Raw genomic sequence first — 26419 nt, 5'->3', positions numbered from 1 at the left:
ACAGATATGTCTGGACAGCAAAGTCCACATTAAGTTTAAAAATTCATAATAATAAAAGTAATAGAAACAAATAAAAAATATATGTGATTACAAGCATTAAGTGAGATAGGGACATCAGCCAAAATACAATTGGTGATGGAGTGACTCTGCTAAAACGATAGAGACGTAATCTTAGGCCAGGCTGGCCTGCCATACACCCATGACAAGTTTGTGTCTAAGAGAGCCACTTTAACACTGGTGGGACCAAAACGGCTTGCCAAGCACCAACCTCTCCTCTCCTCTCCTCTCCTCTCCTCTCCTCTCCTCTCCTCTCCTCTCCTCTCCTCTCCTCTCCTCTCCTCTCCTCTCCTCTCCTCTCCTCTCCTCTCCTCACACAGACAGGTATCGTAGAACAGCTTGAGACGGCTAGGGACTGATGACCACTCATGGACTAAATACCTTGGAGGAGACACATCTGCTGTGTAAACAGCCTTGGGTAGGAGTTGGTGTTTCCCATATAGAAGACAGTGTTTAAACACACTACCACTGCCTGCAAATCATCCAGGTCTACACAGTCATCTGATTTGATTGAGCCGCCCTTGAGTTGAGATGGGTTAGCTTAGGGTGGGTAGGGAGTTTAATGGTAAATCCAAAGAACCGCTACAACATGTAATATTTTACAGCGAACACTGCAGCAGAAGCGAACGCGTTCCTCCGCTACCCTTTCCTCCGCGTGAGGCTACAATAAGTCAAGTTTCCCCGGGAAGCTGTGAAGCGCCGGGGGAAGCTGTGAAGCCAGCTGTAGCCTATTGCATGATTCTGTTTATGAGTCGGTTATTACAAAATGTGAAACAATTCTGTGTATGTTAACTATTGCCTGATTGTGTTTATGAGTCTGTTATTAAATGTGTATGTTTACTGCTTTTCATTAAATCATGTACAGTACCAGTCAAAAGTTCGGACACACCTACTCATTCAAGGGTTTTTCTTTATTTTTACTATTTTCTACATTGTAGAATAATAGTGAAGACATCAAAACTTTGAAATAACACATATGGAATCATGTAGTAACCAAAAATGTGTTAAACAAATCTAAATATATTTTGTATGAGATTCTTCAAAGTAGCCACCCTTTGCCTTGATGACAGCGTTGCACACACTTGGCATTCTCTCAACCAGATTCACCTGGAATGCTTTTCCAACAGTCTTGAAGGAATTCCCACATGCTGAGCACTTGTTGGCTGCTTTTCCTTCAGTCTGCAGTCACTATCTCAATTGGGTTGAGATCAGGTGATTGTGGAGGCCAGGTCATCTGACGCAGCACTCCATCACTCTCCTTCTTGGTCAAATAACCCTTACACAGCCTGGAGGTGTGTTGGTTCATTGTCCTGTTGAAAAACAAATGATTGTCCCACTAAGCGCAAACCAGATGGGATGGCGTATCGCTGCAGAATGCTGTGGTAGCCACTCTGGTTAAGTGTACCTGAATTCTAAATAAATCACAGACAGTGTCACCAGCAAAGCACCCCCACACCATCACACCTCCTCCTCCATGCTTCACGGTGGGAACCACACATGCGGAGATCATCCGTTCGCCTACTCTGCGTCCAAAAATCTCAAATGTGGACTCAGCCAAAAGGACAGATTTCCAACGGTCTAATGTCCATTGCTCGTGTTTCTTGGCCCAAGCAAGTCTCTTCTTCTTATTGCAGCAATTGGACCATCAAGGCCTGATTCATGCAGTCTCTTCTGAACATGTTGAGATGTGTCTGTCACTTGAACTCTGTGAAGCATTTATTTGGTCTGCAATCTGAGGTGCAGTTAACTCTAATGAACTTATCCTCTGCAGCAGAGGTAACTCTGGGTCTTCCTTTCCTGTGGTGGTCCTCATGGGAGCCAGTTTCATCATTTACATTTTACATTTTAGTCATTTAGCAGACGCTCTTATCCAGAGCGACTTACAGTAGTGAATGCATACATTTCAAACATTTTTTTTTTTTTTCCCCGTACTGGTCCTCCGTGGGAATCGAACCCACAATCCTGGCGTTGCAAACACCATGCTCTACCAACTGAGCCACACGGGACCGTGTTTGGTGTTTGGTGTTTGCGACTGCATTTGAAGAAACTTTCAAAGCTATTGACATTTTCCGGATTGAAGGACATTCATGTCATTTCTCTTTGCTTATTTGAGCTGTTCTTGACATAATACGGACTTGGTATTTTACCAAATAGGGATATCTTCTGTATACCACCACTACCTTGTCACAATACAACTGATTGGTTCAAACGCATTAAGAAGGAAAGAAATTCCCCAAATTAACTTTTAACAAAACACACCTGTTCATTGAATTAAATAAGAATGTGTTCTTAACTGACTTGCCTAGTAAAATAAAGGTTAAATTAAATTACAAATTAAAATGCATTCCTGGTGAGTACCTCATGAAGCTCGTTGAAAGAATGCCAAGAGTGTGCAAAGCTGTCATCAAGGCAAAGGGTGGCTACTTTGAAGAATCTCAAATCATAAAAATATTTTGATTTGTTTAACACTTTTTTGGTTACTACATGATCCCATATGTGTTATTTCATGGTTTTGATGTCTTCACTATTATTCTACAATGTAGGAAATAGTAAACATAAAGAAAACCCCTGGGATGAGTAGGTGTGTCCAAACTTTTGACTGATACTGTAGATATAAATACATATATAATAAAAATCTTCAGGAGCCCCCAAAAAATGTTTTGCTCTCAGGCCTATGCCATAGCGAACAACTTGACTCAATGAGAAGAACAGTGAGAGAGTGTGAGTTCCTAGAAAAATAAACCCTTCACTCCAGTCCCACAACTGGGCTTCCATTCCCCAGCTTGCAATTTACACTGATTAGCATTAGAAGAAAAGCACCACAAGAACATGTAATTTGCCACTGAAGAGGCAAAATCCTTGGCATGTTTCAGCAGAGCAAGCATTGTTCTTACCTGGTCGAAGAGTTGCTTTCCCGTTGTGTTGGGCTGGATGGCAAACTCCAACTCTGCATCCATCGTGGTAACTCGCACACTAATCTGTTGAAGAAACCAAAATGAGTTAGTACGTGTGACTGACAACCAGTGAAGTCCATAAAAATAAAAGTTACATGTGTCGGTGTACCTAATTTACAACAAATGTGATTATCAAGTTAGATGCCTCTGAGAATTCGAGATTGAGAATCAATAGCATGTTGGATCAGACTACATTTATTAGAGACTGTTAGTTACTTACATGTATGTATTTATTAGCATAAATCATAAGTATGTACATTTATATGCACAATTTAATTTTGGGATTGATCAAAGGGGAATAGGCCTCATAAGCATTAGAATGAACCCTCATTCTATGACCAGAGGAGGTAGAGTTTCACAGCAGGGCAGGAGTGCACCTACATGACAACTTGGGCCAGGCATATGAGCACACTAACTTGGCAAAATCTCTATTTGATTAAACATTTTGGCAGTGTAATTTATAATTGTCTACATCTCATGAAAGATTTATGGATATAGCAGGGTGGACACATATACTTTCAGAAAAAAATGGTGCGTATGTGGGCTGTCAGATATGTTTCATCCAAAATGTCAGTGGTTTGTAAACTGATAACTACTGAACATATTACCAATGTGCAGGCAGCCAAGGCATCATAGTATGTTAGGTTCCAAATACTGCTTTCATCAGGCGGTAAGCAAAAGCCATAATACAACAATTTAGGCTGACATTCAACTAGTTTTTCTAGACAGTTGGGTTGCTTCCGGCAAGGTTCCAATGCTCCGGTGCCATTGCCTAGCTTACGTTGTTCCCATGTCTGGGATATCTGAGACTAACACTCAACCATGACCTTTTTCAAAGCAGTGTGAAACATTTTTGTCTTTATTTGAGAGCTGTTGCATGTCCATACTACTCTATTAAATACTCTTTGGGTATACTCCTTTGAGACGTAATATGCATGTTAATTTCAACTCCCTTACTCACTAGAGAGGGGAGGGTGGGGCAGACAATTACAATGTTTCAAAGATGTACAATGTGGGAGAGAGGCCATTTTCCGTGCCTGGTACAGAAGATTGCACAAGGGGAGGTGCTAGACTAAAATGATTGATCAGCCTCAAACCCTGGAAAAAACAATTGCAGGAAACCCACTGAGGGAGACAGTGCACCAATTCCTGCCACAATGAGGTATTATTAACTTATATTGGAAAAAGATGCACACTGACTTCACAGAAACCAAAGGGGAAATAAATATTTTATCTTAATGATGCGATAAAACTTGTCCACTACACTAACAGAATTTTAAACAGAATTTAGTGGGAGTAGATTTTACACAGAAATAAAAACTTCCTACAGTTACTATACTAATACTGTGTCAAATTAAATAGTTTTGCATCTGGCCAATAGTGATGAGTATATCTCTCTAAATGTAGCAGAAATACTTTGGGGGTTTTAGCATGCTAAGTGAACATGTTGTCCCCCAGCTCACTCTCTCTCTCTACCGAGCTGCTTCACTACAGGAAGTAACCACATCCTCTGGTAGCTGGGCCTCGCAAAGCGAGGGTGGCCCGCTCAACATGGAGCTCACTGACACTACATCCTGTAATGCATCACTGCTGCTTGCCTGCCTTTCTCTCAGAGTTAATGTGTGCTCAGTGATTGCACCAACACAAGTTCTCTTTTCGATTTCTTAACATCCACACACACGTGCATGCAAATTGGACTTGTAGCTCTCTATCGCACTGTTTTGCTCTCATATGACATTTACTGTAGGCCTATACGTAATTATGATAAAAAGTTGCTCTTAGACTGTTCTAGTGACACGATAATAACGTGATCATTTTGTAATTGCAAGTTCTGCCGTTTTTGTAATTACAAAAGTGGAATTAGGAAAAGTAGCCTTATTTCTAGAATGATTTATATAACAGCAGGCATACAAAACCTGATGAGCTAGCCATCATGGATACCTCAGTCTTTAGACCACTACATCATGGTCCAACACTCAAAGCAGTTTTACAGCCAGTATGAATTTGAAACAAATGGAATATGCCCATAAAAGAAATGCAACAAATTAGTGTATGCTGCCTGTCTCGTGGTACACAAGCTTCCTCCTGCTGTGCACCCTAAACATATTTCCATCCCACGCTGTGAGTGATTAATAAAGCTATATTGACATGGCTCCATGTTCTGTCCTCTCAGAGATGACATGGGTGTGTGTGTGGGGGGGGGGAATAACTGAGCAGGGCTGAGGCCCACGCCTGAGCTGAGCCACAATGGCATGCTTTATTTCCCAGCTGTGAGGCTGATTAGGGCCGCGTTCTTTCCCCTTTGTGTCAGCAGGCCCCATTCGCTGGTCAGTCCACTTGTCACCCTGCCACTTCCTGTCATCACCGGCAGCACAGAGCAGACTGGAGTGGCTGGACTGATGCGGCACACAGAGTAGAGGGCTGTAGAGTAGAGCTGTGACTGGACCGGGGACTGTAAGAGCAGGAGCTAACTACTGTGAACATTAATCTAATTTAGGCTTCACAAATGACCCAGACACATTCAGCCATCTACAAGTAATTAGTACAAACATTTAACATGGTTGGTTCTCAAACAAATTCTATGCCACTCAACAGTGCATAGTTGAGTTCCTTGTTTTCTTAAAATGTATGACTAAACAAGATCTGGACACATCGCAAAGATGTTACCTAACGTTGTAGGGGAGAGATGAATAAATCAACTTTTTATTTCACACAAAATGAAGGCCCAGTTTTCTAGGGAGTGGTTAGCTGAATGTTTCATTTCCTCTTTCCATGATCCGGCAACTTCTACAAGTGAAATGAAGCTTTACGTGCACTTGCAGGCTATACCGATAACTTATATTTGTAAACAAGTTAGGGCCAATAACTGTCTATTGCCATTGTCACGTTTCCCAATAACCAACCAAAAATCATTGCTCAACATAAAAAGGTAACTAACAAATGAGTCACTGACAAAAAAAACAGGTGGGGGCTTAAAATGGGTTCTGAAAGGCATCCACTGAATGCTGACCAAGCAAACTCGACTAGGGTCTTAAATATACACCCACCATGGACGCCCACTAGATTTGCCTAATAAACTAAAAGAAAAGAACCCACGCCAACTTAGGTTAGGGAGTGAAAATAAACATCAATCAAACCAAATGGCGACAAAATAAAAGGTGTTGTATTAAACTTAAAGCAGGAGCGTTAAACAGCAGTCTAGCTCTTCCAACATCTCTCATGCCAACTGGAACACTGGCTCTGCAGCTTTTAAATATCACCTGTGTAAGCAGGTGATTAACGAGGTGCAACACGTCCTGACCAACAAGGATGATTCCAATCAGGGCAAGCCACAAACAGAACCAAACTCGAAGTCGAAATCCCAAAGCCTATAACATCTTCCCCCTTAAGACAAGTTTGCTCACCACCAACTGAAAACAACTCCCATTTCACAACAAGATCAACTTAAATGTGACACTACTTTAATGAATCGCCATCTCTAATAAAAACACAGTATTTGCTGCCAGTCTATTGTACAAGACAAAACAGGCACAAAAAAATGCTATTATATTTTTCATATTTGTAAATATATATATATATAATAGCTGCCTAAAACTCAGACGTTTTGAGAACAGAGGGAAAATCTCGATCTGTGTACCTTCCTAGTACTCATCCCCTTGGGACAAACCCTACCAAAACAAAAATAATCTCCAATACGGCAAAACATGCAGTCAAAACAAAAGCCAGGATACACACTGGCAAAACACAAAACAAAACTTATGACTGCCAACCCTTGAAAAACAAAATAGGCAACAAAGTTGTCCTTACTACGGATTTCAAGGGGAAACTCCCGCAATATCCGGAGTAAATTTCTTCTCAGGATTTTCCTCATTTGAATTGCCTCAGGGAAACGAGTGGTAGCACACATAACGGTTACAAGAAAATGGTGACCACTCTTTGTTTTGGGCAAAGGACCAACACAGTCCACCAGAACCCTGCTGAAGGTTAATCAAAAGCAGGAATAGGCTGCAAAGATGCAACTGGTACCTTTGCAGCTTACAGTTTGCTTTGGTTTGCCTGTGAGCTGGCAAATGTGACAAGATTTACAATAAGCCACAACATCCCATTTCAGATCAGAAGAAGTTACGCAAGATACGGTCATACATCTTGTTGACCCCAAGATGGCCTGCCATACTACCATCGTCAGCCAACCTCAGTATCTCTTGTCGACAATTGAAATACACTGAGCCAATCGTCTTGCCTGGTTGTGGCGTGGGAATGCTATTTTATCTTCAGAATACCATCTCTGTCAAAGTAACCCACACGAACTTCATCAAACTCCTCCTCTGGACATATCTCAGCAAAAAAAGGGGAGAGGAAAACATCTTTACTATATTCAGCAATCAGCTGCTTCCGAGACATCGAAGTGTCAACTGTATGGACCCTCTCTCTTTCAGAGGTCCTACAAACTTGCTCACCTTTAGGGTTTTCAAAGGAGAGGTCAGCTCAGGAGGTATACCGAAATCAGGACCACACATAAATGTCTCAGACAGATGAAACATGGTGGGATCACTGACATCCTCCTGAAGACTAGACTTGCTCTTGGCAATCTTGTTTGACATAACACATATAACCGCACACGCTGGGAACACTCTAGGGTACATTTCTGATAACCCATCAGGTTCCTCTACTCTTGGTTCCTTTATAAATAACAGGATTTAGCACAACCTTCCCTCCAGCCAAATCGTTGCCCAATATGAAAGAGACCCTGTTTACCAGTATGCTAGGCATCACTCCAACGATAACGGACCCAGTAACAAGATCAGACTCGAGTTCCACATTATACAAAGGAACTTCCATGCAACCCATCTCCATGCCTTGAACGAAGATACTATAACAAGTTGCTGAAGTGTCAGACAAAGGCAAAACACCCTCCAAATATACTGCTCAAAAAAATAAAGGGAACACTTAAACAACACAATGTAACTCCAAGTCAATCACACTTCTGTGAAATCAAACTGTCCACTTAAGAAGCAACACTGATTGACAATACATTTCACATGCTGTTGTGCAAATGGAATAGACAACCGGTGGAACTGATAGGCAATAAGCAAGACACCCCCAATAAAGGAGTGGTTCTGCAGGTGGAGACCACAGACCACGTCTCAGTTCCTATGCTTCCTGGCTGATGTTTTGGTCACTTTTGAATGCTGGCGGTGCTTTCACTCTAGTGGTAGCATGAGACTGAGTCTACAACCCACACAAGTGGCTCAGGTAGTGCAGCTCATCCAGGATGGCACATCAATGTGAGCTGTGGCAAGAAGGTTTGCTGTGTCTGTCAGCGTAGTGTCCAGAGCATGGAGGCGCTACCAGGAGACAGGCCAGTACATCAGGAAACGTGGAGGAGGCCGTAGGAGGGCAACAACCCAGCAGCAGGACCGCTACCTCCGCCTTTGTGCAAGGAGGAGCACTGCCAGAGCCCTGCAAAATGACCTCCAGCAGGCCACAAATGTGCATGTGTCTGCTCAAACGGTCAGAAACAGACTCCATGAGGGTGGTATGAGGGCCTGACATCCACAGGTGGGGGTTGTGCTTACAGCCCAACACCGTGCAGGATGTTTGGCATTTGCCAGAGAACACCAAGATTGGCAAATTCGCCACTGGCGCCCTGTGCTCTTCACAGATGAAAGCAGGTTCACACTGAGCACGTGACAGACGTGACAGAGTCTGGAGACGCCGTGGAGAACGTTCTGCTGCCTGCAACATCCTCCAGCATGACCGGTTTGGCGGTGGGTCACTCATGGTGTGGGGTGGCATTTCTTTGGGGGGCCGCACAGCCCTCCATGTGCTCGCCAGAGGTAGCCTGACTGCCATTAGGTACCGAGATGAGATCCTCAGACCCCTTGTGAGACCATACGCTGGTGCGGTTGGCCCTGGGTTCCTCCTAATGCAAGACAATGCTAGACCTCATGTGGCTGGAGTGTGTCAGCAGTTCCTGCAAGAGGAAGGCATTGATGCTATGGACTGGCCCGCCCGTTCCCCAGACCTGAATCCAATTGAGCACATCTGGGACATCATGTCTCGCTCCATCCACCAACGCCACATTGCACCACAGACTGTCCAGGGGTTGGCGGATGCTTTAGTCCAGGTCTGGGAGGAGATCCCTCAGGAGACCATCCGCCACCTCATCAGGAGCATGCCCAGGCGTTGTAGGGAGGTCATACAGGCACGCGGAGGCCACACACACTACTGAGCCTCATTTTGACTTGTTTTAAGGACATTACATCAAAGTTGGATCAGCCTGTAGTGTGGTTTTCCACTTTAATTTTGAGTGTGACTCCAAATCCAGACCTCCATGGGTTGATAAATTGGATTTCCATTGATTATTTTTGTGTGATTTTGTTGTCAGCACATTCAACTATGTAAAGAAAAAAGTATTTAATAAGATTATTTATTTCATTTAGATCTAGGATGTGTTGTTTAAGTGTTCCCTTTATTTTTTTGAGCAGTGTATAAAAGGTTGGACTGCCCCAGTGTCTCGCAGAAGACGGACTGCCCAACTTTTTATTTTGGAGGGTGTTTTGTCTTTGTCTGACACTTCAGCAACTGGTTACAACTGGTTACACATATAATTCAAAACCTTGTTTAGGCGGTAAACCAGTCCCATCCAGAGGCTGGAGTGATCCCACAAGAAGAAACAGTTTTTCTCTCTCATTTTTCTGTTTCAACTTAGGACACAGAGACAATGTGTCCTTTGTCACGGCAGTAATGACAAACTGGCGGATACAAAGCACAAGTTTTCTGCCTTGTCTTTGGGCACTGCAGAAAATACTTAAACCTCACAGAGGGAGGTGACTTCTCTAGATTGCTTTTTGTGTAGGGATAACTACTGGGCGCTTTGTTTGTGAAGGTAGTTTTATGTGTCAACACAAACTCAACTGCAAGGACTCCATCTTTCTCAAGAGTGAGATCCTTGTGCTCATAAATGTAGGTAGCAACCCTTTCGTGAAGGCAATTCTTGAACTACTTGAGTAGTAGGAGTGCCTTTAACTCTTGAAGGACCTTGACCTCTTGAGAACAACACCACCGACCAAAAAGACATGCTGGTTCCCTTGAGAATTCAACATGGCTTTTTAATGTCTTTTGTAATTTTCTGAACTGTTGTCTGTATGCCTCTGGGACCAACTCATAAGCCAGAAGGATAGCAGCTTTAACAGTGTCATAATCTAAACTCTGATCAAGAGATAAAGCACCGTACACTTTCAGAGATTTTCCCACAAAAACACTTTGTATAGGAGGACCAGATATTGCGCAGCCATTCTAGCGACGTGGCAATCCACTCATAGTAGAATATACCTCCACCTCCTTTTCATTGAAAGGCGATACAAGCCGACCAAGATCAAACTCTGTTAAAGGTGGAGGATCATGGCCTGACTTGATTGTGAGGGCATCCACTTCTGGTGCTGCTTTGGTGGCCTCCAGTTCTATCTGTTTTAACTGAACGGTGTGCTCGAACTCTAGTGGTGGAATACACGGATGGTGTATTCCACCATCCGTAGGACCCTTCTCATCATCCTCCTTCTCTGCGAGGATTTCCTCTTCCACTAAAACAGTAGTGATTAACTCTTTGACTAGTGCTTTTGAATCGGCAGTTGCCACTGTCACATAATGCTTTGCAATGATGAGCAGATTCGCTTTTGTACATTTTATCCAGTACCTCCCAAGTAGGGTTCCCCACAAATGCTTGCAAATAAAAGTCCATATTTATTTTTATTTACAGTGTGAGTTTTTATGCAACTTTCCACTGATTTCTCCAATTTTATAACCCATCTGAGTGGTTGTCAGTGACAAACGCTACAACAAAAGTGTATTTTGAAAACTCAAATATCTGGGCACAGTAACACTTCAGAGGTGATTAGAGTGACTACCATACTCATAGGAAACAATGATCCTTCCTGGCTGAGCCCCCATTTTGTTACGTTCCCCAATAACCAACCAAAAATCATCACTCAACATGAAAAGGGAACAAACAAATGAATCACTCACAAGCAAACCGAAACAAAGTGGGGTTTTAAAATGGATTCTGAAAAGCATCCATGGTGGTACCTACTGAATGCTGGCCAAGCAAACTCGAGTCTTAACACACACCCACCATGGACACCCACTAGATTTGCCTCATGCCAACTGGCACATAGGCTCTGCAGCACAGGTGAAACTTAAAGATGTTTAACAAGGCAACAGGTGCAACTCATCCAATCTGGGAAAGCCACACCCAAACAGAACCAACCTCGAAAACGAAGTAGATCAAAACCCCAAAGCCTTAAACACCATAGCTATTCCTTTTATGGTTTACCCTAACTATGAACTAAGCCACACCACAAATGTGAGTTGAATCTAACTGCAGTGGCTGTGAGTTCAATCTAATTTCAGTGACTAAGATTTGTTAAATGACTCTAATTTACAAGATCCAGTAAGACATTGAGAGTAGATTGGCATGTAAGTCCCACATTGTGCCTCTGTCACCATGTTAAACATTTATTTGCATCACTGTTTTGATGAATCCCCTAAATCAATGGTTCCCAACCAGGGGTACTAGGACCCCTGGGGGTACTTGGCCTATCTACAGAAGGTACTTGAGAAGACTCCTGACCATAGGCTTACTGGTAAAATGCACATGAGGGTGTACTTCAGGCAGACCAAAATGTTGTTGCTGGTACAGTAACTGAAAAAGGTTGGGAACCACTGCCCTAAATCATACCACTTTTAAATTTTCTCTAAACACTATACTTTATTTTCCCAGTCAACCAAACAAACTGCTTAACATGACAGCCTACTGATTAGACATTATTTCATTGTGTAGTTCAGGCCAACAGGTCCTTGGCTACCAGTCAAGGGTTGTTAAGTGCCTTTCCTGGGTAAAAATAGTTAATCTCACACAGGAAAAAAATAACTACGAATGGGCAGTTCTGCCTGGTAAGGGTTTGTATCGCATGGCTAGAGCTCAGAACACTTCTCACACACTATTATTAGAACAGCAGCAAAACATCACTCTCAGTAACAGGACCACGGATAGTTTTGTGGCTAATTCCTCACAAAACATGAACAAAATCTAATACATGGACGAGTACCTTGGAGGAAGGCTATCAACCTAGGGGTGGCAGGTAGCCTAGTGGTTAGTGTTGGACTAGTAACCGGAAGGTTGCAAGATTAAATCCCCAAGCAATCTGTCGTTAACCTAGGCTATCATTGAAAATAAGAATTTGTTCTTAACTGACTTGCCTAGTTAAATAAAGGTAAAAAAAAATTTTTTTTTTTTTTTTTTTTAAAAACTGGACAGATTGATTGATTTCCTTCAGTTCTGTCGTCACATTCTGCGATTGACTTGCAAGGCTTCAGCGGTGTATTTGATCTGCGCATGTGCCCGCAGCGCAAGACACTCTCTATGCGAGTGAGGTGAGTTTGAAAAAAACGGAAAGTATGCATTTTAGAAATAAATAGGCTTCCCCAAAATAACGTGGTAGATTATACTTTTTTTACGCATTTATCAAAATCCCATCCCAAGCCTGATTTCAGATATATCATGTAAACAAGATCATTAGGGAAATCATTATTCTTGCACAGCATGTAAACGTTTAAATCTAACTATTATATGAATCTGACTATTTACACTTATCGTATTATTGTGTACATACAATGCCGGCGGTGTTACTATTGGTCAGTCATCGGGATCGGCTCGTAACACCAGCCACACTACACGATGAAGGCAAAAAGTTTACGACCGCATGTAGTGATACTTAATCGGCAGACCTAGACCATGCCACACTGAACGAACCAAGACATGCGACAATTGTTTCCGACATAAGAATTTGCCCACGACGTGGAAATTTTGTCTGGGACAGCAAAATCGTGGCATAAGACAGCTAAAATTGTACAGTCTACAAAGGCCTTTACCCAGGCCTCCTTTAAGACTGTAATGTTTCATCTGTATGTGCTACAAAATCACCAATGTTCATGTTTCCATTCTGTCTTGGGAACATTCAATGCCTTTTCTGTCTTGTAAAGGGCGTTGAGTCATACTGAGGAGCAAACAAAGCTATAACAAATCTTAGCTATAGACTGTATTTCAGTAAAGTAAGCAAATTATTATAAACTGGGACACCAATCACTAGGGAAAAAATTAAGTGACACTTTCCACTTTCCAAAATTTTGGAATGCCTCCTTCGACTGCATCCCCTCAAGACATCTGATTGAAAACCACTTTGAAGGGGATTTAAAAATCATAAATACGTGGAAATCAGGAACTGATGGATAATTCTTATACTATGTTGTTAGATTGTTTGTCACACGTACTTTTATGTTAACCATTCACAAACATATTCGCATACACAAATGGAATACAATCAATTAGAAAAGTATTCATAGTATGTTTTTAGGTCAAAATCATGAACAGGAAGATTAGAGCCACAGGCACTAATGTAGAACTAAAAGCTCTCTCTGGCTTTATTTCTGAGAATGAGGTTAGCCTGAAACTGCTAACGCTACTCTCCGTAGAGCCCAAATGTTATACTCAGAATCAATACAAGAATTTCAATTTTGTTGATATTTTTTCAGCTTGAATGTGTTTGCGAGTCTTATATTAGTTTCAAGTTAGTTAAACTCACTGTACTATGACTTTTTCAAATCAGGTTCATGAATCGCAGATAATGCCAGCTCCTTTGTATTCAAACACCTTAAAGCAACCACTTATCAGTACAAATTGATAACGTCGTTATCACAATCATTACTGTTCACTTACCAACGTAGTAATAGTGCAGTAATTTATGTTAAGCTAGGGTGAGATCCTATGTAAAAAATAAATAAAGGTCTGTTTTTAACAAACCTCATCTAAATCAACTCAAAAACACACCAAAACAACAACAAAAGACAACTCACTGGTTGGTTTTCTGCAGCCAGAGAGATGTTTCAGAGCTGCCGCACAGTTAAACTCCATTTACGGGCTGAAGCCCCCAAAGGTTCGCATCATTTCTGCCTTTCATACACTCTACCACCTGTAGCTTAGTTTATTACAAATTGTTAATCTCAGCTCTGCTATGTGCGTTTACAGAGCTGCTTAATCCCCTTCTTACATACCACTGGACTTTCCACTTCACTTGGTTCTGTTATTTGTTGTTTGTGAAGAACTAAGGCTTTTCAACTAACAAAATTATACTCATGCCAATATAGTATTTCACTTCACTGGACCGTAGTAAATAGAAATTGCTGTTGATTAGAATATCGTAGTTCTGAAGGAAAGCAACATCACAGAATAACACATTTATTAGTGATGTGTAGAGTTCTAGAGTCTAAAGGTACATCTGAAATAAAATTAACCAGACTGCAAGTACCTTTTTAGTGATGAGAGGGTCTTATGAATATAATAAAATTGATTGATGTCAAATAGCATATCATAACATATGTATTATGACATTATCTGGGAAATGAGACAGGAGTCAATTTGGTGTCTGACATGGGGTGGCCTGTAGAAGTGCTTAAAAACCTAAATGCTGAAACACTGGCTGAGGACCATGCAGTTGCGCAGGATGGAGAAGGGGGAGTCTGTGCTGTGAAACACCAAATAAGGCTTTCAGTGGCAGCGTCAAGAGACTGCAGGCCAGGAAATGGCTAAAAAGTAACTGACGCAATCTTAGAAACCTTGAGTCACTAGATTACAGTTCCTTGGGAAGCTGTAAAATTGCCAAAAGAAACACAGCCAAAGCCTACAATAATGGTAGGGGGGGACATGGATGACTGCTGTGAAAAGACATGTTAATATATAAATACAGATTCAAATAAATACAACTATAATCTTCTCATGAGTTCACAATTCTTAAAAGCTAAATGTCACAATACTGCACATTATTTTACTGTCATTACCTAGGTGCATTTAATCGCAGTGACTGATCCTTATTAAACAAAACATATTTTTCAAATCCTGATGTCTGACTTTCTGACCTAAAATATGATGCTATACAGAGTGGTTTAATCATTGTTCCTAATTTGGAGTAAATACTTGATTAAGATAACGTAGAAATCAAATGAATTACAAATGCAATGCTATTTAACATCAATAGAACTGATCCAGTGGATTCTACATTCAACTAAATTTCCCTGGGCTGGGCTCTATATCGGGCGGCAGGTAGCCTAGTGGTTAGAGCGTTCGACTATTAGTAACCGGAAGGTTCCAAGATCGAATCTCCGAGGAGACAAGGTAAAAATCTTTCGTTCTGCCCCTGAACTAGGCCGTTATTGAAAATAAGAATTTGTTATTTTAACTGACTTGCCTAGGTAAATAAAAGACAAATAAATAATTATAAATATAGCAAATATCTAAAACCACACAGGCCTAGTACTCTAGGCTAAGGTTTGCCATAGATCAAACTTTAAGAACCTACATTTCTAGATACTGTACCTCCTAGAATAGCCTATATTTTGATAGAGCACAATGCAAGTGATCTAACCTCCATTACTCAATAGCAGGCCTATAGGACAGGCTAACATGGGAGTCCACTGTTGAAGAGTGCATAGGCTAGCTATTGTACTACGGGGTACCACAAAGACAAACACAACGTCATCGAATGGGCCATGGGAACTCAACACTAATAGGCCACATTGATATTAATTGGGCCCGGTGACGAGTTAATGTAGTCTAGAGACTACATTTGAACAACATTTAAAATGTCTGACATAATTATTCATGAATAGGGATCGAGTTGATATGAACCCAACGCTGGTCTATTCAACTTCTTGAACGTTCATTCAAAAGCCAATCACGTTCCAGGAACGGGGGATTGCCGATGGCGCATAGCTGACACAAAATAACGGTTCATAGGATAGACACAAACCTAGAGTAGCCTAAAAAAAAAAAGAACGTTGGGCAACATTGTATCAATTCCTTGTAATCGGTAATAAAACAAGTTTAGGTGATGCTGGAGAAAAAAAATATAGGCTACAGCGTCCTGCCCTACATGAAATACATGTTTTAAAATACACTTTTCATTCATTTGAGGGGCGCTAAACCTTTTCTGAACCTATATGGCTCTACATAGGCTATACAAAGTCAGACACATTCAGTAGCCCAATTGAGTTAAATCTTCCAAATAGATGCTTTCGAGGTATTATAGGATATCAATTCAAACATTTTACTTTATAGCCTGTCATGGGCTAAATTATCTTTGTCGACCAAACAAGACAACAAGTTGGAAAGCTACATTTTGACCAGAGATAGCGTTTTATATAATGTCTTATTTCTATGTAAACATATATATATTTTTAAAGCTGGTCCCACACAATAATAAAGGCTACTCACGGTCTTCGGCATTTTCGCAGTTATCTGTCCTTAGTCACTGATGTCAGGAATTGGATGGTAGCAACAATGGAGTCAACAAAAACTTGTGTCCATTAGATAAAGTGCACAATCTGAAAATCGTCCGTCAAGTTCAGTTAAACTTTGATTTCAAACTTTTCAAACTGCTCGTATTTTCCTATTTTCTTTGTATCGCCTCAAAGTGGTGGTCCAGACCGTAATTTCCTGCTAACGGCACGGTGACTGAAAAACCACACCCAGCCCAATGAAGACATACTAAAATGAGTTTTTCAGCAGACTCCGCCTGTATTCTCAATGACCCCGTTATTCCTTTGTCAAGCTCCAGTTGAACGTGAGCAGCTGAACTAAATTCCTGGACTTGAAATTTAAGCCGGGATACCCCACAAAATTCCGATATACGTAATTTCCCGCATACCATAAGCATATAGCTAGGCTACTGTCAGTAGCAACATTTGATTTCACTCCAGTTTTTCAATCTACGATATAATACCATTTTGAATGTAACACACTGTTTGGGACAGGCGCACCGGTTAGGGTGGTTAGGCATATTTGATTAAAATTGCCATTGCATATTATTTTCAACAAACACCTAGTCAGAACTATATTTTATAGGCTAATGGATCTAATAAATATGAAGCAGATTTATTTTTCCAATCAATTATTGAACCTCAGACGAGTTTTTTCAAATGACACGTTCTGACACCCCCATATGACACAACTTCCAATCAATACAATAATCACCATTTCATATGATGTGCATTTTGTGTACGCAAATGCATCATTGATATCCATTCAAAAGCAATCCAGGCAGAAATAGCCTCATTCCACTTCCCCTGACCCATGGACAACCTACTGTATATGGACAGCTACTGAAATAATTACAGAAATAGGATAGGCCAAGGTCTACTATAAAGGCCTGTCACGATGCATACAAATATAAGCCACATTTTGATACCAGTAAGGTAAACTGTACAAAAAAGTAGCTTACCCTCTCTAGGGTATGTGGGACGAAATCGTCCCACCTAGTCAACAGCCAGTGGAATCGAGTGGCGTGATTTTCAAATACCTTAGAAATGCTATTACTTCAAGTTCTCAAACATATGACTATTTTACACCATTTTAAGACAAGACTCTCGTTAATCTAACCCCATTGTCCGATTTCAAAAAGGCTTTACAACGATAGCAAAACATTAGATTATGTCAGGAGAGTACCCAGCCAGAAATAATCACACACCCATTTTTCAAGCTAGCATATAATGTCACAAAAACCAAAACCACAGCTAAATGCAGCACTAACCTTTGATGATCTTCATCAGATGAAACTCCTAGGACATTATGTTATACAATACATGCATGTTTTGTTCAATCAAGTTCATATTTATTTCAAAAACCAGCTTTTTACATTAGCATGTGACGTTCAGAACTAGCAAACATACCGAAAACTTCCGGTGAATTTACTAAATTACTCACGATAAACGTTCACAAAAAACATAACAATTATTTTAAGAATTATAGATACAGAACTCCTTTATGCAATCGCGGTGTCAGATTTTAAAATAGCTTTTCGGCAAAAGCACATTTTGCAATATTCTGAGTAGATAGCTCGCCATCACGGGCTAGCTAATTTGACACCCACCAAGTTTGGCGTTCACTAAACTCAGAATTACTATAAGAAAAATTGGATTACCTTTGCTGTTCTTCGTCAGAATGCACTCCCAGGACTTCTACTTCATCCACAAATGTTGTTTTGGTTCAAAATAATCCATAGTTATGTTCAAATATCCTCTGTTTTGTTCTTGCGTTCAAGACACTATCCGAACGGTGACGCGCGGACGCGTATCATGACAAAACATTTCAAAATATTCCATTACTGTACTTCGAAGCATGTCAAACGCTGTTTAAAATCAATTTTTATGCGATTTTTCTTGTAAAATAGCGATAATATTCCGACCGGGAGACGTCTTTTTCGTTCAAAGACTGAAAATGTAAAATGGCCTCTTCACGTGCACGCGGACCCATCTCATTGTTCTCAGATTGACCACTATCCAAATGCGCTACTGTTTTTCAGCCAGGGGCTACAAAGTCATCATTCAACGTTCTGGCGCCTTCTGAGAGCCTATGGGAGCCTTAGAAAGTGTCACGTTACAGCAGAGATCCTCTGTTTTCGATAAAGAGGGTGTAGAAGGACAAGAAATGGTCAGAGAGGGCACTTCCTGTACAGAATCTTCTCAGGTTTTGGCCTGCCATATGAGTTCTGTTATACTCACAGACACCATTCAAACAGTTTTATAAACTTTAGGGTGTTTTCTATCCAAATCAAACCATTTATATGCATATTCTAGTTTCTGGGCAGTAGTAATAACCAGATTAAAACGGGTACGTTTTTTATCCGGATGTGAAAATACTGCCCCCTACCCTAGAGAGGTTACAATATATTTGATTTCCTGTCCATAAAGATAAATTATAATTCACAATAAGTTTGGCCAGGGATTGGCAACTTTTATGGGGGTGGGGGCCACAACAAATCTGAACTCAAGGGGCTGCAGTGACTCGAGGGTCTGCATACCCACGCATGCAGTCAGAGAGGATTTTGGGGGCCCTAAACAACATTTTTGCCCCCCTCTTGACAGCGGAGAAAAAAAAAATATCGTTTAAGATTTCATTTCCTGCAATTCTACACATTTGGCCATAGGGCGGAGAGAACATCTTGCAGTTTTAAATAAAATATGCTGCAATTCTACACATTGCCATGAGGCAGAGGGAAGATTTTGCAATTTTATAACTAATTCCATGCAATTCTAGTAATTTTGCCATAGGTTGGAGAGACATGTTTGCCGTTTTTAATATGGATCTGAGTGAGTGACAAACAAAATCAATTAGGGCCCCCTGGTCGGTAATTTGACCATGATTACTACAAGTTTAGATAGCTGGCTAGACGAATTTGCCTATCTAAAAATGTTTTGCTGACATGGGCTAATTGAGTGACTGTCAGTGACTGATATGAGAGAAAAACTGCTGATGCACAACCAAATTTCGAAATTGCACCTTGTGTATTCTACTATTCTAACTCTCATCAGTAAGTAGAGACCCCGATTGAGTTCCAAACAAAATTTTATTTTTTGTTTTATTTTATTTTATTTTATCTGCGGGCCTACAAGAGGGAGGGGGCAGCCATCTTTGAGTAAGGCTTTAGCCTACATTCATGCGCAACACCCAACAGGAGCCTATGACAATACATTACACGCTATAATTGTATGATTGAAATGCAGACTAGATGTTAACTGTTATATTTGCTTATTATTTTGTTGTTTTTTCTATTTATAGCATAATTTGGCGTATGCAATAGCGGAACATTTCTGCGCGGTATTGGTTTCTTGGTGTTTCATTTAACCGACCCCACTCTAGTCTGTAAATGGTGTTGGCAGGTTAGTATTGGAACATCCCATTTTGGTTAGCCTAGCTAGCTACATGTTTTGCATTAGAGCTAAATTAACTAGGTAAAAACTGTTTGTCTCTAATTTTCTTCCTGTCGTTTCTTTAGCTGGTAAATATGAAGAAAAAAACTACAGAGAAAAAGGGCCATGTAGTTGCATGGATCAACAAAGCAGAATGGGACCAGGTGCTCGAGTATCTGTACTCAAAGGATTGTACTTTACAAAAGTATGCATTACACCGAATATCGGCGTGGAAGGGCAGGTAAGGGATACACGTATGATCTTCAGATAATGTTTTCCTGTTGCATAATTACTATTTTGTTAACTAGATAATTGCAGAATAGTTCGTGTTAGCTTAGCTTGTAGCTAACGTTAGTTCGTGTCCAACTCATCCCACCACTGCTGTTTTCTGGTGGACAAAGCCGTTCCTGGATGAAAAATATTATCACACAATTTGATTTATTTTTTCAGATTTGCCCACAACACTCCCATCGCTGTAGAAAGCACAGCAGACCTGGTCAGATGTCAAATACTTGACAAATCAGGAAAACTTGACGCTGACGACCTGGTCTTGCTTTATGGAACAGCACTCATGAGGTTGGAATCGCTTTTTTAATGTTTAAACGTCCTCAATCGAGTCAGGTTCATTGTTAAATTTTCTTATGTGGCAGCATACTGTTGCAATCAATGATGTGTGTAAATACAGTACCAGTCAACAGTTGACAATACCAACTCATTCCAGGGTTTTTATTTTTACTATGTAATACATTGTAGAAAAATAGTGAAGACAACTATGAAATAACACACATGGAATTGTGGTAACCAAAAAAAGTGTTAAACAAATCAAAATAGATTTTAGATTCTTCAAAGTAGCCACCCTTTGCCTTGATGACAGCTTTGCACACTCTTGGCATTTTCTCAACCAGCTTCACGAGGAATGCTTTTCCAACAGTCTTGAAGTAGTCCCCCAAATGCTGAGCACTTGTTGGCTGCTTTTCCTTCACTCTGTGGTCCAACTCATCCCAAACCATCTCGATTTGGTTGAGGTCGGGTGATTGTGGAGGCCAGGTCATCTGATGCAGCACTCCATCACTCTCCTTCTTGGTCAAATAGCCCTTACACAGAATGATGTGGTTCACCTACAGTCTCACAAAGACACGGCGGTTGGAACCAAAAATCTCAAATTTGGACTTTCCACCAGTTTAATGTCCATTGCTCGTGTTTCTTGGCCCAACCAAGTCTCTTATTCTTATTGGTGTCCTTTAGTAGTGGTTTCTTTTGCAGCAATTCGACCATGAAGGCCTGAATCACGCAGTTTCCTCTTAACAGTTGATGTTGAGATGTGTCTGTTACTTGAACTATGTGAATCATTTATTTGGGCTGCAATCTGGGGGGGCAGTTAACTCTAATGAATATATCCTCTGCAGCAGAGGTAACTCTGGGTCTTCCTTTCCTGTGGCGGTCATGAGAACCAGTTTCATCATAGCGCTTGATTGTTTTTGCAACTTCACTTGAAGAAACTTTAAGTTCTTAAAATTTTCCTGGATTAACTGACCATGCCTTAAAGTAACGATGGACTGTAATTTTTCTTTGCTTATTTGAGCTCAAACGCATTAAGGAGGAAAGAAATTCAAGGCACACCTGTTAATTGAAATGCATTCCAGTTGACTACCTCGTGAAGCTTGTTGAGAGAATGCCAAGAGTGTGCAAAGCTGTCAAAGGCAAAGGGTGGCTACTTTGAAGAATTTAAAATCTATTTTGATTTGTTTAACAATTGTTACTACATGATTCCATATGTTATTTCATAGTGTTTGTCTTCACTATTATTCTACAATGAAGAAAATAGTAAAAATAAAGAAACCCTTGAATGAATAGGTGTCAACTTTTGACTGATACTATATATATATATATATATGTGTTTTATTGATTACTCTATTGGCTTGTTTGATATTTTTCTCAATAGGTTTGTCAACTTAATCACAGAGCGTCAGCAGGGGAAAATTGCTCGTCCCCTCAGAAGGCTAGCCAGCAATGTGAGTAAATGAAAAAATATGTAATTCTTGCCTCATGATTAATACATCTAATATTACATTTTCCCCTGCTCACTACTCATGAAATGATCATGTCATCTGGGGGACCTCACTATACAGGTGATAGAATAAAAACATGTATTTATTATTCCAATGGATTTTTTAACAGTTGAAGATCCCTGAGTGGATTGTAAACCTCAGACATGACATTACCCACCGCAAGCTCCCTACCTTGAAATGGTGTCGCAAGGGTGAGCATGATCATGAACAAACAGATGTATTTTTCTCTTAAGAATTTCATAATCTGAGAGACCATGGGTTTTTATCCTCATCATCCTCAATAACAATATGATATCATTCCTACTTTCCATTGTGACTTTGGACTTTCTGCAGTGATCTTACTCTTAGTTGTGTTTGTCTTTTCTATGTTGCAGGTTGTAAGTTTGTGCTGGAGTGGCTTCAGCAGGAGTACTGGTCCAGGCAGCTGGGCAGTGGGCTGGCTGAGAACTGGGACTCCCAGTCAGAGGGGGAGGATGGAGAAGAGGATCTTCAGAGGCAGGAGGATGAGCTCATCACCAGACAAAAAGAAATTGAATCCTACAGTAAGTTGGAAACATTTGAACACTTTAGACGCCGCTTATTACCAAGTTACATTTTCAAAAGGTATTTCAATCAGCTTTTTCCCCCTCTTTTCAGAGAAGGCACGAGAGTTATTGATATCTTTTGAAAAGGAGCAGTTTCAGGTATTTACACCCCCCAAAATTACCCTTTGCTTTTTGTTTGTTACATTTTTGTATTGATTTGTGAAATCCCTTAACATCAGGATTGTTAGGTTTATTTGCACTGTATGCCATGTACGTCAGAAATGTATGTGAATCATGCATAATCAACATCAAGGATGATATGGTTGTGGGAAGTCCTCAAGAACATTTAATCACAATTTATAACCACGTAATAATTTTCCTATGATTGTGAGACTTGCCCAGGGTGAAGACGTCTGTTCTCTAGTCTGCACAGCATCTCCTCTTCCATCTATAAATGAGGGCCTCAAGATAGGCATTTTGTTATTGACATCACTCTTGAGTAATTGGGTTTTCTCTACTGCCAGAAATGTTTATAGCGTATGGTGGTCATTACTCTTTTCTTTTGTTTAGACGTTTGAAGGATTTCTAGAGGAGGACAAACAGGCGAGATTGTGGCCAGAACCCTCTGCAGACATGAGCTGGATCCTTGCCCAGATCAAGCACTTTGCACTAGAGTCTAGGTCAGTTAACACATTTATTGGTATTGCAGTGATTGTCAAATCCACAAACTGCATCAGATTGTATTCTACAAGAATAACGTAATTTAAATAGCAAAGGTACGGGCCCTCATTGTTCTTTTTCCCATATAGTGAAATACTAATAGATGCATTGATTGAGGATGGATTCGTGGTTCCAACCATTGAACAACTGGCGTCACTTAGTGTCGATAACTCAGGTAAAACTGGGATTAGGTAGATTTCCTCCCAATACATTTCTTAAAATAAATGTGTAAATCCCATGTTTGATTTTATTAACAGATGTTGTAAGACTGGGAACATGTTAAAAAATACTGTAAGCCATACACTTACCTGAGTGACTAGAATGCCTTTGTTTTTGAAGATGCAGACCCCACTGCTCCCCACCTTCCTCGAGTTGTCCTGCGTTTCTGGCTGCCCCTCCTGAAGGATCTCAACTCTGAGCTCTTCATTCATCTCCTCCTGGAGAAACTGTTTGTGGAGCTGCAGCAGCTCTCTGAAGATGACCAGAAACACAGATCCTTCTACATCGCTGGGTGGATTTCTGAGGTCATCCTCTGCAACTCCAACAGTATGATCATTTTCTACCCCAATAACAAAATAACTCAATGTAAATACAAAACTGTGCTGGATTTACTGATGTGGATTAATTTTGTTTCTACAGAGAATGAATACCATTATGAATCGAAAATCCAGAGGAAAGCCAGACTGAAGGATAAGATCTTTATGAAACGCATCCAGCTGAGGTGGCAGCAACTCCTTGCAGCATGTCTGAATGCTCCCTGCGTGGCCACACCTCACCTGCTCCAGCAGTAAGTGACTTCATAATGTGCAGTCGTGGCCAAAAGTTTTGAGAATGACACAGATATTAATTTCCACAAAATCTGCTGCTTTTGTGTCTTTAGATAGTGTCAGATGTTACTATGGAATACTGAAGTATAATTACAAGCATTTCATAAGTGTCAAAGGCTTTTGACAATTACATGAAGTTGATGCAAAGAGTCAATATTTGCAGTGTTGACCCTTCTTTTTCAAGACCTCTGCAATCCGCCCTGGCATGCTGTCAATTAACTTCTGGGCCACATCCTGACTGATGGCAGCCCATTCTTGCATAATCAGTGCTTGGAGTTTGTCAGAATTTGTGGGTTTTTGTTTGTCCACCCGCCTCTTGGGGATTGACCACAAGTTCTCAATGGGATTAAGGCCTGGGGAGTTTCCTTCCAAACTGTTCCTGGATGGTTGGGAGAAGTTGCTCTCGGAGGATGTGTTGGTACCATTCTTTATTCATGGCTGTATTCTTAGGCAAAATTGTGAGTGAGCCCACGCCCTTGGCTGAGAAGCAACCCCACACATGAATGGTCTCAGGATGCTTTACTGTTGGCATGACACAGGACTGATGGTAGCGCTCACCTTGTCTTCTCTGGACAAGCTTTTTTCCGGATGCCCCAAACAATCGGAAAGGGGATTCAGAGAAAATGACTTTACCCCAGTCCTCAGCAGTCCAAACCCTGTACCTTTTGCAGAATATCAGTCTGTCCCTGGAGAGAAGTGGCTTCTTTGCTGCCCTTCTTGACACCAGGCCATCCTCCAAAAGTCTTTGCCTCACTGTGCGTGCAGATGCACTCACACCTGCCTGCTGCCATTCCTGAGCAAGCTCTGTACTGGTGGTGCCCCGATCCTGCAGCTGAATCAACTTTAGGAGACGGTCCTGGCGCTTGCTGGACTTTCTTGGGCACCCTAAAGCCTTCTTCACAGCAATTGAACCGCTCTCCTTGAAGTTCTTGATGATCCGATAAATGGTTGATTTAGGTGCAATCTTACTGGTAGCAATATCCTTGCCTGTGAAGCCCTTTTTTGTGTAAAGCAATGATGACGGCACGCGTTTCCTTGCAGGTAACCGTGGTTGACAGAGGAAGAACAATGATTCCAAGCACCACCCTCCTTTTGAAGCTTCCAGTCTGTTATTCGAACTCAATCAGCATGACAGAGTGACCTCCAGCCTTGTCCTCATCAACACTCACACCTGTGTTAACGAGAGCATCACTGACATGTCAGCTGTTCCATTTGTGACAAGGCTGAAATGCAGTGGAAATGTTTTGGGGGGATTCAGTTCATTTGCATGGCAAAGAGGGACTTTGCAATTCATCTGATCACTCTTCATAACATTCTGGAGTATATGCAAATTGCCATCATACAAACTGAGGCAGCAGACTGTGAAAATGAATGTCATTCTCAACTTTTAGCCACAACTGTACATGCATCTCTTACTGTGTTCTCTACTGCGCTGTACCAGCTTATGAAATATAATTTGTCATTGTTTGAAAATGACTTACTGTTTAAACTTTTAGGATCCTGGAGGACATGGAACATCCGATGCCCTTGGACACCCGACAGAAGCTACTCAGACTGAGCAGTATCTACACTCAGGGGGCAGACTCCGGGTGTGATCCTCCCATGGAGCACTCAGGCCAGCCTAGCGGTATCTACACCCTGGAGAGCCTGCATGAGAGGCTGCGGGTGCAGTCCAGACGCCAGGTCAACATGATGCACCCAGGAACCGTGTCTGACTCACGCAAGGCCCTGCCAGAGAGGACCGAGGACTTCCAAGAGCACCTGAGTCCAGATGTCCTGGCCGAGAGGGCCGCGGAACTCAGGGGTTCTCCCTGGCAAGTTTGCACAGGTCAGTTTAGTTGTCATGCCAATTTGCAGAACATGAATCTGATCAGCTGATTCCACAATATTTCATTAGAATATTACATTTTATCTAAATAGGTTTGTTTTCTCACCTGTTCAGACAAAGTCCAGTGGAAGAACTATCCTCTTGGGAAAGTTCCAGGCCAGTCAGAGGACCCTTCCTGCCTAATGGTAGAGAACTTCTCTACCATTATGGTGTTTGACCAGCAGGTGGAAATGGAGAATGCCACTCAGCACAATGCGCATGCAGGGTAAGAAACAAAATAAAGTTATACTATATATATGTAGGCATCCACAGAAATAAAAGTATGATTAAGTAAGATCAACCATCACTAAGCAATTGTACTTAATCTGAGCAGTAATGTTTCTCTTAATCTCTCCAGTGTCTCAATGCCACACAGAGTCACCACGGATGGGCTTCTCTGGACACACAATGACATCAGCAAATTGAAAGCTGGCCTGCAACTGTTTTAAACAAATAGGCCAATATTGTAAAATAAAGGCCTTCACTGTCATTGATCTTCATCTGCAAACGCATTGTATTGTTTCTACTCTGACATGCCAAAAGCATTTATTTTATTGTTTTCCAGCAAAGGCACGTGGCAAATAAAAGTACTTAGAGTACCCAA

At 41.1% G+C, this 26419-nt stretch overlaps 2 protein-coding genes across 5 annotated transcripts in view; one reads left to right on the top strand and one right to left on the bottom strand.

The window, feature by feature from the left end:
* The window catches only part of LOC106567791 (moesin), a 25630-nt gene extending 8992 nt beyond the window's left edge, over window positions 1-16638 (bottom strand). The window contains exons 1-2 of one of the 2 annotated variants that reach the window (XM_014137531.2): window positions 16336-16638; window positions 2952-3035 (exon numbers count right to left, since the gene is read on the bottom strand). In XM_014137531.2, the coding sequence (XP_013993006.1) occupies window positions 2952-3035; window positions 16336-16347 (96 nt within the window). In that variant the 5' untranslated portion in view covers window positions 16348-16638. Of the gene's footprint in view, window positions 1-2951; window positions 3036-16335 lie in introns of those variants that run through there. The other variant, XM_014137532.2, reaches the window with a different exon arrangement.
* On the top strand, window positions 15191-26419 carry las1l (LAS1 like ribosome biogenesis factor). Of its 3 annotated transcripts, none has more exons than XM_045692314.1 (14): window positions 15191-15237; window positions 19895-20049; window positions 20259-20384; window positions 21751-21820; window positions 21987-22068; window positions 22252-22419; window positions 22514-22560; window positions 22972-23081; window positions 23211-23296; window positions 23461-23667; window positions 23761-23908; window positions 25445-25776; window positions 25891-26041; window positions 26174-26419. In XM_045692314.1, the coding sequence occupies exons 2-14, from the start codon at window positions 19904-19906 to the stop codon at window positions 26262-26264; spliced, it is 1764 nt and encodes a 587-aa protein (XP_045548270.1). In that variant the 5' UTR covers window positions 15191-15237; window positions 19895-19903; the 3' UTR covers window positions 26265-26419. The 3 variants fall into 3 exon arrangements, with proteins under 3 accessions (XP_045548270.1, XP_045548271.1, XP_045548269.1); XM_045692315.1 differs by lacking the exon at window positions 15191-15237 and adding an exon at window positions 19504-19778 and having other exon boundaries at window positions 23467-23667; XM_045692313.1 differs by lacking the exon at window positions 15191-15237 and adding an exon at window positions 19504-19778.

Source organism: Salmo salar, chromosome ssa13 (assembly GCF_905237065.1).
Source record: "Salmo salar chromosome ssa13, Ssal_v3.1, whole genome shotgun sequence".
NCBI classification, from domain to species: domain Eukaryota; kingdom Metazoa; phylum Chordata; class Actinopteri; order Salmoniformes; family Salmonidae; genus Salmo; species Salmo salar.
This window is presented reverse-complemented; position numbering and strand designations above follow the sequence as displayed.